Source organism: Piliocolobus tephrosceles, chromosome 17 (genome assembly GCF_002776525.5).
Source record: "Piliocolobus tephrosceles isolate RC106 chromosome 17, ASM277652v3, whole genome shotgun sequence".
In the NCBI taxonomy this organism is placed as follows: Eukaryota; Metazoa; Chordata; class Mammalia; order Primates; family Cercopithecidae; genus Piliocolobus; species Piliocolobus tephrosceles.
The window spans coordinates 3,232,176-3,244,235 of NC_045450.1; the positions used below are offsets into that span (position 1 = coordinate 3,232,176).

Consider the following 12,060-nt stretch of genomic DNA (forward strand, 5'->3'; position numbering starts at 1 on the left):
AGAAGGAGGAGGAGGGAGAAGGAGGAGGAGGGAGAAGGAGGAGGAGGGAGAAGGAGAAGGAGGAGGGAGAAGGAGGAGGAGGAGAAGGAGGAGGAGGAAAAGGAGGAGAAGGAGGAAGAAGAAGGAGGAAGAAGGAGGAGGAAGAAGAAGGAGGAAGAAAAGAAGAAGAAGAAGAAGGAGAAGGAGGAGGAGGAGAAGGAGGAGGAGAAGGAGAAGAAAAGAAGAAGAAGGAGAAGGAGAAGGAGAGAGAGAAAGAGAGAGAAAGAGAGAGAAATGGCTGGGCGCCCAGCGCTTTGGGAGGCCAAGTCAGGTGAATCACTTGAGGTCAGGAGTTTGAGAACAGCCTGGCTAACATGGTGAAACCCTGTCTCTACCAAAAAAATTAGCTGGGCATGGTGGCACGCTCCTGTAGTCCCAGCTACTAGGGAGGCTGAGGTGGGAGAATCCCTTGAACCTGGGAGGCAGAGGTTGTAGTGAGCCAAAGATGACGCCACTGCACTCCAACCTGGATGACAGAGCAAGACTCTGTCTCCAAAAAAAAGAAAGCGAGAGAGAGAAAGAGAGAGAAACAAGAAAATAAGTGATGGCAAAGATGTGGAGAAACTGGAGCCCTTGTGAACTGCTGGTGGGAATGGGAAGCAATGCAGCCCCTGTGGGAATCAGGATGGTGGTTCCTCAAAAAAAATTAAACACAGAATGACCACACGGTCCCGCAGTTCCACTTCTGGGTATGTACCCAAAATAACTGAAAGCAGGGTCTCAAGTAGCTATTTGTACGCCCATGTTCATAGCAACATTATTCACAAACCAAAAGTTAGAAAAAGTCCCAATGTCCATGAGTGGATAAACGAAATGTAGTATGAACACACAATTGAGTACTATTCAGCCATAAAAAGAAAATAAATTCTGATACACGTTACAACATGGATGAAGCCTGAAGACACTATGCTAAGTGAAGAAGCCAGACACAAAAGGACACTGGGATTTTGTAAAGCTCCCAGGTGATTTTAAGGCTTAGCCTCTTCCTGTCCCTTCCCTCCCCTTCCTGCTGGGCTCAACCCAGCTTCACTCCAAACAAGCTTCCCAAGGCCACCAGTAGGCCTGAAGGGGCAGTTTTCCTAAGGTGAATTGCACGGGACACAATGCACTCGGAAAGTTTCTTAGGGAGCTTCCATCTTAGGATGGGCTGAATTCACCCTTCCCAGTCTACAGCTCCACACCTGGTCAGCCTCCCTGCTGACCAGATCCCCTTCTCCCTACGCAAATCCAGAGGCTTTGGGAACCTGCAGAAAAAGAGAGGAGTCTGGAATCACAGACCCCAGTGTTGGGAACATCTCCCTCCCAGGTCCCTTCTGGGACTCTCTCCCCCAAATGCTTCCTGCAAGACACCCCAGGGTACACCATAGGACCTTGCTGTACCTGTGCAAGATGTCTCCGATGTCCTAGGAGAGAAAAGAAGGAAACTGTCCATTATCAGGCTCCTAGAGGCTGTACTGATACCTGGCCTCTACTCCTGGGCTCCTGGACTTTTAGCTCCCCCCTGCACTCCCTGTCCTAGGCTGTCAGGGGAAGTGGAGCACCCTTCCTCAATTCTAATTCTAAGCACAGGGATTCAGGCATCCCAGGTGGCGAGGCCTGCAATGGAACGACCCTCAGGCCCTGCTGATCCCTTCTGGGAAATGGCAGGGATCCCCTGGATGCTGGGCCACCCTGGGCCCCTGAGAGACCTCATCAAAGGGGTCTGGGCACAAGAGGCATTGTGGGTCACCAAGACCAAGTCCTATCCTAGGCCTTAGGGGCTTCACCCCACTGGTTCCCGCACAGCTGATGGCAGAGCTGGGAGTCTGAGGCATCCTGATGGGCACAGGGGACCCAAGAAACCCAGGCCCAGGCACACTCACCTGCAGAAGCTCCCATTCCGACTGGCACTGCTTGGCCTCCAGTTCCCCAATCAGCGCGTCAAGCAGGGCGATGTCCTGGGATATGCGGGTGTCATATGCCTTCCTGATCTGCCCAACCATCTGGCCCACATTCTCCAGCGAGGCCATAAAGACATGCTCTTGCTGCTCCAGAAAGTGGTACACCTGCTGCAGCTTCCTCTGCATCCGCTGCTTCAGCGCTTCAGTTTGTTCCTGGGGAGCAGAGGACAGGGAGGTATGGGGGTCTGTGCTTTGGGTGGACGTGTATGTCCAGGAACCCCCAGAGGCTCACCTCCTGGAGGTGGATAAAAGGTGGGCTTATGCTGCCTCTTCGAGGCCTAGATTCCAGAGCAGAGGGCAATACTGTCTGGAACCTTCCAGAACAGACTGAGCATGGCTGGGGCTGGCTCTGGGAAAATGTCCTCAAACCTGGTGTTAAGGTTTAACTGTGTCCCCTCCAAAATTTACATGTTGAAGTCCTAACCTCCAGTACTCAGAATGTGATCTTATTTGGAGATAGAGTTCTTGCAGATGTAATTAGTTAAGATGTGGTCCTGTTGGAGTTGGGTGGGTCCCTAATCCAATATAAATGTTGTTTTATAAAATGGGGAAATTTGGGCTGGGTGCAATGGCTCATGTCTGTAATCCTAGCATTTTGGGAGGCCGAGGCAGGTGGATCACCTGAGGTCAGGAGTCTCAGGCTGCTCTCACCAGCCTGGCCAACATGGGGAAACCCTGTCTCTACTAAAAATACAAAAATTAGCCGGGCACGGTGACAAGCGCCTGTAATTCCAGCCACTCAGGAGGCTGAGGCAGGAGAATTGCTTGAACCTGGGAGGTGGAGGTTGGAGCGAGCCAAGATTGTGCCACTGTACTCCAGCCTGGGCAACAGAGTGAGACTCCACCTTGGGAAAAAAAAAAAACAGAGGAGAATTTTAAAGTTAAAAGTGTTCTTGGCCCGGCACGATGGCTCATGTCTGTAATCCCAGTACTTTGGGAGGCCAAGGCGGGCGGATTATGAGGTCAGGAGTTCAAGAACAGCCTGACCAACATGGTGAAACCCCATCTCTACTAAAATTACAAAAAATAGCCAGGCATAGTGGTGGGCGCCTGTAGTCCCAGCTACCCAGCATACTGAAGCAGGAGAATCGCTTAAACCCGGGAGGCAGAAGTGCAGTGAGCCAAGATCATGCCACTGCACCTGGGTGGCAGAGCGAGACTCCGTCTCAAAAAAAAAAAAAATGTGGCGTTCTTTTCCCCCTTCCTCAATACCATCTTCCTGCGACAGTCACCGGCATAGGTTGCTGTATACTATCTTCTGGTGAATATGAGAAAGCATGACAGGATCCTCAGAGGTGACCCCTGCCTGCTGGGGGTGGTCTCCCTCTACAGGGATGAGTTCACCCTTGGCTGCTGGTTATCCCTCTGCGCCCTGAGAGGAGGTGGCCATCCCTGCTGCCCTGTGAACCACAGCAGAATCTCGGGGACCCCTGCTCACTCTTCTCACCCTCCTCCCAGGGAAGGATGGACCACCGGCCATGACTGTCCTTACCAGAAAGTTCACTGCCTTCCCCTCCCCATAGGATCGCTGCTCCTCCCCTGATTTTCTCAGCTCCTTCAGATGCTCCAGCTGCTTCTGAATTTGCTTCTGGAAAAACAGCACTTGTTGAAAAGCTTGAATTTGGCTCCTGCCATCTTTAGCTGGTGCCAACTCTGGAGGGGAACATCTCCTTCTGGTAGCAAGGCTGAGGGTGCTGCTGCCAGCAGCATGGGAGGGGTGCTCAGAAAAGAGGAGGGAGGAATGGCTGCATCGCCAAAGGCAGCAGAGCTGAGAGGCACTTCCTCTGGGCTTCTGGATTTAGCTATACCTGAAACCAGCTCCCCCTGGATCTCTGAGCAACATAAACCTGTAACTCCCCTCTTTGCTGGACTGGTTTATATTGTGTTCTTGCCATTTCCAGCCCAGGAATACTGGCTAACGCACCAACATCCCAGAGTTATTGGGAAAATGAAGCAAGGCCCAGTGTGTCCAAGTGCCTGGCAGAGAAGGGCCCACAGGCAGGGAGTACTTACCTTGTGTTCCAGGGCAGCCTCCTCAATGGGGCGTACCCGGTGGCCTCGATGCTCCTGACTCAGACTGCAGATGAGGCAGATGGGCTCACGGTGATCCTCGCAGAAGAGCAGCTGGACCTGCTTCATGTGGCGCTTACACTGTGGAAGGGGCTGGGGGCTTAGACTTCCCATGCTCTTCCTTTCATGGAAGGCCTGGCACCGGGGGCAGTCAGGTGAGCGGCTGCCTGAGGCCTGGGGGTGCCCAGAAGCTGCCTCGGGGCAGCTGCAGGAATCACGCACACAGATATCGCCAACAGGGTCTCCTTCCTGGGCATGGCAATGGGGACTTGCAGCCTTGTCTGGTGGCCTTCCTGGGGACATGCAGTGGAAAAATCCCCTGAATGGCAAACCCAAGTTGTTTACACAGAGGTATCACAAAGCACAGCAGAAAGAGCCCTTGCCTGAGACGTGTGAGTTCTTGGTTAGGCTGCCCACTTCCTAGCTTGTCCTCCTCCGACTGCCATCCAGTGAGGCAGCAAACAGGCCACTGGGCCTGAGAGCTAAGGGCTAGACCTCAGACATTCCTGAGACTTGGTATTCTTGGGCATTTATCCTAAAGACAGACCCATGGCCTTGTGCTATTCCTCATGCACAGACATGGATCTACCAGCTGATGCCAAGGAAAGAGACATTCTGACCAGTGTTCCTTTGCCACTTGAACCTATCCCTGGCTGCCCATAACGTGAGTGGAGGCTCCTAGGGGATGGTGACTTGTGTGCCTCGCTCCCAGCTGGATCCCAGTCCCTAGCAGAGTACCCGGCAAATGTAAGCATTTGGAAAACTAGTATTGAATGAAGGAATAAATAGACCACTGCTCACATCTGAGTTCAATAACCATTAAATAAAAGCAAAGAAGGGGCTGCGTGGTGGCTGATGCCTATAATCCCAGTGCTTTGGGAGGCCAAGGTGGGAGGATTGCCTAAGCTCAGGAGTTTGAGACCAGCCTGGGCAACATGGCAAGAGCCCATCTCTACAAAAAATTAAAAAATTAGCCAGGTGTGGTGGTGCACACCTCTAATCCCATCTACTTGGGAGGCTGAGACAGGAAGATTGCTTGAACCTAGGAGGTCGACGCTGCAGTGAGCTAGGACTGCAACACTGCACTCCAGCCTGGGCAACAGAGTGAGATGCTGTCTTAAAAAGCAAAGAAGGGGAGCATTACAGGGCTAAAGAGCGGAACTCATCATGAAGACATAACAGTTATGAATAGCTCTACCCCAAGACTCTAATTGCAACTTCATAAGCAGACATGCCAGGAGATACAAGAAGAAACAGAAACACATGGCCGAGCGCAGTGGCTCACACCTGTAATCCCAGGTTACTTTGGGAGGCTGAGGCAGGTGGATCATGAGGTCAGGAGTTCAAGACCAGCCTGGCCAAGATGGTGAAAACCTGTCTCTACTAAAAATACAAAAATTAGCCAGGCGTGTTGGTGGTGGGCACCTGTAATCACAGCTACTTGGGAGGCTGAGGCAGGAGAATTGCTTGAACCTGGGAGACGGAGTTTGCAGTGAGCCGAGATCACACCACTGCTCTCCAGTCATTTCAAAAAAAAAAAAAAAAGAAATAGAAACACACTCAATCCTTTAGCCCCTCCTACCTCCTTACCTCACAGTGTCCCAGAAATTCATAGCACATCTGTAAATGAGACTGCTAGTAGCCACCAGAAATTATTCTTCCTCCTTCTCTCCTGATAGAATTAATTGTCCACAGGACTGCTTCCCTTCTTCCCATTGCCCCCCAAATGCCCTGCATTTCTCAGCCTCCTTTGCAGTTAGGTGTGGCTATTTGACCATAATATGACCAAAGGGATGTAAATGGAGGGATCACAAGCAGCTTCTAGAAATTTCTAGAGCCTTCCCTAAGGGATACTATTTCCCTCTGTTCCTCCATCTTGCTGCCTGGCATGACGCCACCTTCTGAGAGCATGAGCTTGAGGACAAACTTGGTGGAGCAGAGCAACAGCAGGACCCCAGGGTCCTGGCCCACGGATCTGCCTGGGACTGCCTGTGTATCATTTATGTGAAGGAGGCACAAACTTCTTTTCTTTTGAGGTTTACTGTTATTTGGGTGTTTCTATTATTCACAACCAAACATAATTTTAATGACTACCTCAGCAGTAGATAATTAGAACTTTAGCCAATAGGCTTTCCTTTCTGTTCAGAGAAAGGCAAATGGTAGAATCTCAACCCCATTATGACACATTGCTGTGAGGTTATTGTGAGAGGCAGTATTTTTAACCAGTCTTCCCCAGATTTTCTACCTGGTGTCCACAAAGCCCTTGGATTCTAAAGACGGACTTCAGAGTGTCCAAGAACTACCTGAAATTTGATGTGACATTTGTGAAGCTGTGCATATATGCATTTTTCAGGGTCTAAGCCTGCACCAGATTAACAAAGTGGCCCCAGGAGGCATCCAGGAATCCCAATTATAGAAATACAGTGGGGATCCGGTGCAGTGGCTCACACCTGTAATCCCAGCAGTTTGGGAGGCAAAGATGGGAGGATTGTTTGAGATCAGGAGTTCGAGACCAGTCTGGGCAACATAGTGAGACCCCATATCTAAAAAAATATATATATATATATAAAATAAAAATTCAAAAAAATACAGTGGGGATAAAAGAAAATTAGGGGGGAAGTACTTTAGTACTTTTCAGGTCACTATTCCTAAGGATGCTAGGTTTTCCAGATCCTAGGGTCCTTTCTCACCAGAAGACCCAGGGACTTCTGGATTTGAAGGCTTATGCAGCACACCATGTCCTGTTCCCTCCCAGGTCTCAGGGGTCCCTGGACCCCCCAATTTTTTTTTTTTTTTTTTTTTTTAGACAGAGTTTTGCTTTTATTGCCCAGGTTGGAGTGCAATGGCGTGATCTTGGCTCACTGCAACCTCTGCCTCCTGGGTTCAAGCAATTCTCCTGCCTCAGCCTCCTGAGTAGCTGGGATTATGGACACCCGCCCCTACGCCCGGAAAATTTAGAATTTTTAGTAGAGATGGGGTTTCACCATGGTGGCAGGCTGGTCTCGAACTCCTGACCTCAGGTGATCCGCCCCCATTGGCCTCCCAAAGTGCTGGGATTACAGGCATGAGCCACCACACCTGGCCTGGACCCCTAGTTCTATTTTTCCTCTTTGAATGCTGTGATTTCTCCTCTCCAGCCAACAATGTATTAGAAAGTGTGTTCCATAGGCTGGGTGTAGTGGCTCACACCTGTAATCCTATCACTTTTAGAGGCTAAGGCAGGTGGATTGCTTAAGCCCAGGAGTTCAAAACCAGCCTGGGCAACATAGCGAGCCCTCCTCTCTACAAAAAATACAAAAAAAAAAAAAAAAATTAACCAGTGTGGTGGTGAGCACCTATAGTCCGAGCTACTCGGAAGGCTGAGGTGGGAGGATCGCTTGAGCCCAGGAGGTTGTGGGTGCAGTAAGCTGTTGATCACACTACTGCACTCCAGCATGGGAGACAGACTGAGACTCTGTCTCAAAAAAAAAAAAAAAAAAAAAAAACTGGTGGCATTTTTCTTTTACAGTTTTTCTCTGGTCTCTTTACCTATAGGGACAGCTGCTTTAAAAAATCCAGATGGCCTGGAGCCGCCTGATCCCTTGCCAAAAACCAGAAGAAGTTAAGATCAGAGCAAAACCAGTGCCAACTGGAACAGGTATCTTCCAGTTACCTTTAGATCATTTACGCATCATTGTAAGGCTAAAGGCCCCTCCCCTAAAAGAAGACGGCCATGCGATGTAGGAAAAAGCACGCTGGGGACAGCACCTTCATGTATGGAATCCTGCCCTGGACCTGCTTACCTACCTCCCTTCCCCTCCTGGGACTCTAAAATCCCCCTGCCTCCCATCCCTGGCAAGCAGATGCCTGCAAAGGTGAGCTCCCCTTCTCTATTCTTTGGCCACTGAATAAAACCTGACTGCCTTTTTCAATTGGACATTCTTTCTTTCTTTTTTTTCCCCTGCAAAATGTTTAAGAGACAGGGTCTTGCTGTGTTGCCCAGGCTGGAGTGCAAGTGGCACAACCTCAGCTCACTGAGGCCTGGAACTCCCTGGCTCAAGCAATCCTCCTGCCTCAGCTTCTTGAGTAGCTAGAATTACAGGCGTGTGCCACAACACCCAGCTAATTTTTTTTTTTTAGTTTTGTAGAAGTGGAATCTCGCTATGTTGCTCAGGCTGGAGTGCACTGGCATGATCTCAGCTCACTGCAGCCTGGAACTCCCCCTGCTCAAGTGAGCCTGAGCAGCTGGGACTACAGGCGTGTGCCACTATTGTATTTTTTGTAGAGATGGGGTCTCACTGTGTTGCCTAGGCTAGTATGGAACTCCTGGGGTCAAGAGATCCTCCCGTGCAGGCCACTCAAAGCTCTGGGATTACAGGCGTGAGCTATGGCGCCCTGTCCAACCTTTGGGTTTTTATTTTTTTAATTTTATTTATAGACATGGCGGGGGTCTCACTATGTTCACCAGACTGGTCTCAAACTCTTGGCCTCAGCAATCCTCCCGCCCTGGCCTCCCAAAGCGCTGGGATTACAGGCGTGAGCTATTGTGCCCGGCCAGCTGTTCTTTCTTTGCAGCCGATATAAAGTAGGAAAGAACACAATTTACCGGTGACCGAATGTTCTGGATTTCCAGGGCCTTCCTCCAGGTCCGCAGACGCCCCTCCATCCGGAGTGGGCCTTGCTTGGGCGGCTGTTGCCGAGTCCGGATTCGCAGCTGTCGTTTCCTCTACAGTCAGGAGAGTTTCTGGATTTGGGGGCGCCTTCTCCCCTGTGGAAATGGTGAGCTCAAGGCTTTTAGGCCGCTTCTTTCCCGAGGGCAGGTACACTTCGAAGGGCCTGCACTCCTTTCGCCCCCGCGGGTCCGCCGCCAGCACCGGCAGCCTCCCCATGGAGCTGGGCCGGGGGACCTCTAGCGCCCTGCAGGAGCTTCTCCTGCCCGGCAGGGACGGGCTCCGGGTCGGAGGCTTGCCCGGCGTGTCCAGGCCCTCCGAGGCCTCTCTGCGTTTGCTCGAGGGTTTCGTCGACAGCCCCATCCCGGGCTCAGGCTGGCTGTACCGCGGGTTGGCAGCCCAGTCCCCGCACGACCCAGAGCCTTTCCCCTCCTTTCCCTCCTTCCCCTCGGGGTGGTCTGGAGTCTTCAGGCTCCCGGGCTTGTTCTCCTCCAGGGAGCTGGACGCTGCGGAATCGTCTGTGCCATTTTCTTTTGTGGAATATTCTGGAAAGACAACCAGCTGCAAAGTCATGAAGCTGTCCCACGTTTAGGGCCCAAGATTCAGGGGAGAGGAGAGAGAATCCCCATGGATAATAAAGTTTACAAATGGAGGAGAAAATGGGCCGGGCACGGTGGCTCATGCCTGTATTCCCAGCACTCTGGGAGGTTGAGGTGGGAGGATCACCTGAGGTCAGGAGTTCAAGACCAGCAGGGTGAAACCCCGTCTCTACTGAAAATACAAAAATAAGCTGAGTGTGGTGGCATATGCCTGTAATCCTAGCTTCTCCGGAGGCCAAATTGGGAGGATCATTTGGGGTCAGGAGTTCGAGAGCAGCCTGGCCAACATGGCAAAACCACGTTCCTACTAAAAATACGAAACTTAGCCAGACGTGGTGGTGTGCACCTGTAGTCACAGCTACTCTGGAGGCTGAGGCATGAGAATCGCTTGAGCCTGGGATGTGGAGGTTGCAGTGAGCTGAGATCGTGCCACTGCTCTCCAGCCTGAGTGACAAAGCGAGACTCCATCTCAAAAACAAAAGTTCAGGACTTCCTAGACAACGGCAGTCAATTACCATTCAGTAAGAACATGCTTGATGTTGCAATATATTTCTCTCTCTCTTATTTTATTTTTTGAGACAGGATCTTGCTCTGTGGCCCTGATGTGATCTCGGCTCACTGCAACCTCTGCCTCCCAGGCTCAAGCGATCCTCTCACCTCAGTCTGTTTTCTGTTTTTTCAATAGCTGAGAATACAGGTGTGTGCCACCACGCCTGGCTCATTTTTTTGTATTTTTGGTAGAGACAGGGTTTCACCATGTTGGCCAGGCTGGTCTCGAACTCCTGAGCTCTAGCAATCTACCCACTTTAGCCTCCCGGAGTGCTGAGACTGTAAGTGTGAGCCACCATGTATTTCTCAAATAGTACTTTTCAAACGTTTTAAGCAGGACAACTGTTTCAAATAAGATCTTTTACAGGTCAGCAAAACCCAGATTATACGTTTCAAAAATAAAAATAAGCCAGGCACAGTGGTCCATGCCTGAAATCCCAGTACTTTGGGAGGCTGAGGCGGGAGGATCACTTGAGGTCAGGAGTTTGAGACCAGCCTGGCCAACATGGTAAACAGCACTGAGAAGATTCTATACCAACCCCGTTGATATGATTGCATAGCAATCCCTTTTTGCTAACCTAGAGATGTTTGTTTGACATGAGTATTAATCATAAATGAAGTGAAGAAGTCTCAAAGAACAGGTGCTCCAGCTCCTGCTTTTCCTGACCCTGACCTGCTTCTTCAAAAACCCATTGGGAGCCTTAAGGAAGTTTCCTAATCCAGTGCCAAAAGCCGAGTGAAGGAAGGGACGTTCCTGAACTAAAGTCACCTGGATCTTGGTAGACCTGAGACTCCCAACCCCCAAGTCAGAGTGAGCTGCTCTGAGCTCCTGGTCCCTTTTCCCACAAAGCAACCAGCCCTCAGCGCTGGGTGAGGAGGCGGCCTGGGCCCGCTTACCCTGAACGGTTGCCCTGTGGAGCTCCTCAGCCAGCAGGCGCTGGTTGATGGCCCGCAGGACCTGCAGGGTCAGCCGCACAGCGTAGTCTTCCCCGTAGTAGGTGACCAGCAGACTGGCCATCTTCACTGGCCTGGCTCTCTGGATCTGGCTCCGGGGGATCCTGGAGTGCTCCTTCTCCACAATGGTGTTCTGCAGCTTGAACTTGAACTTCTCAAAGTCATAGGGCACCAGCTCCTCCAGGGTGGACAGCAGATGGTCACTAGGGGTCTTGGCCATGGCGCTGAGCAAGAGAGGCTGGAGCCAGCTGTCTGGCTTCTGGCAGGAGAAGAAGCCTCTACTTTGGTGAGCAAGAAAAGGCAGGTTGTGAAATAGCGGAAAAGGCACAGGAAATGCTCTGTGTCTTGGTGGGAACTGAGACTAAGGGTAAGGGTGTGTCCGTGCTGGCTGTGTTCTCTTCTTACAGGTTCAGAGGATTTTCCAGCTGGGAGAACTCAGTGCCTTGGCAGACATGTGTCCCCACACCCCTCCCAAACCCTGGACCTCATCTCCACACTAGACCACAGACAGGTGGGCAAGTCTGCAAGGGAAGGTCTGGGACTGGATTCCAGACACCCCCTCCAATCTCCCTTCCTGCCAGGATCTGGGGCTGGCAAAGCGGGTGAGTGGGACAGAGAGGACTATGCTGAGGGCCAGCCCTGCTGGTCAACTGTTCTTCTCCAGACTCGGGGTTTCACAGACCCTCCAGAGCCAATGGCACGGATGGGGGGAGGGGCGGGCAGTGAATACAGCCCCGTGATCTTTGCCCTTCTTGGCCCAAGAAGGCAAGTGAGGCCAGAAGGGCACTGCCAGGGGATAACTCTTGCCACGCCATCACCCCTGTTGATCCAGTTCCAGTTGTCTGGTTCTTCCAGCCACATGAAGGGCTTGAAAAGCAATGCCTCGACCACCAGCCTGACTCATCTGTTCCCAGAGCTGACTTAGTTCTCGCTCCCTGGAGCCAGAATGCCCTTCCGTGCACATTCACTGAACATTCTAGACAGTGTGCCAGGATGCTGGAGCTACAGGGGTGAAAAGGCACGGGTGTCCTTCAGCTCATAGTCTGATGCAGAGCCCCAGAGGTGGCTTTGAAGCTAACAGAAGTTACATGTCGGGGGCTGGGCATGGTGGCTCACGCCTGTAATCCCAGCACTTTGGGAGGCCAAGGTGAGTGGATCACCTCAGGTTGGGAGTTCAAGACCAGCCTGGCCGACATGGTAAAACCCCATCTCTACTAAAAATGCAAAAATTAGCCAGGCATGGTGGCACGCGCCTGTATT

General features: G+C 51.5%; 1 protein-coding gene across 2 annotated transcripts in view; it reads right to left on the reverse strand.

Moving 5' to 3' along the window:
* MEFV (MEFV innate immuity regulator, pyrin) overlaps nt 1-11,103 on the reverse strand; it is a 14,575-nt gene extending 3,472 nt beyond the window's left edge. The window contains exons 1-6 of one of the 2 annotated variants that reach the window (XM_023225873.2): nt 10,744-11,102; nt 8,635-9,243; nt 3,993-4,342; nt 3,472-3,567; nt 1,902-2,132; nt 1,420-1,442 (exon numbers count right to left, since the gene is read on the reverse strand). In XM_023225873.2, the coding sequence (XP_023081641.1) occupies nt 1,420-1,442; nt 1,902-2,132; nt 3,472-3,567; nt 3,993-4,342; nt 8,635-9,243; nt 10,744-11,020 (1,586 nt within the window). In that variant the 5' untranslated portion in view covers nt 11,021-11,102. Of the gene's footprint in view, nt 1-1,419; nt 1,443-1,901; nt 2,133-3,471; nt 3,568-3,992; nt 4,343-8,634; nt 9,244-10,743 lie in introns of both variants that reach the window. The other variant, XM_023225874.2, reaches the window with a different exon arrangement.
* Nucleotides 11,104-12,060: the final 957 nt, after the last annotated feature.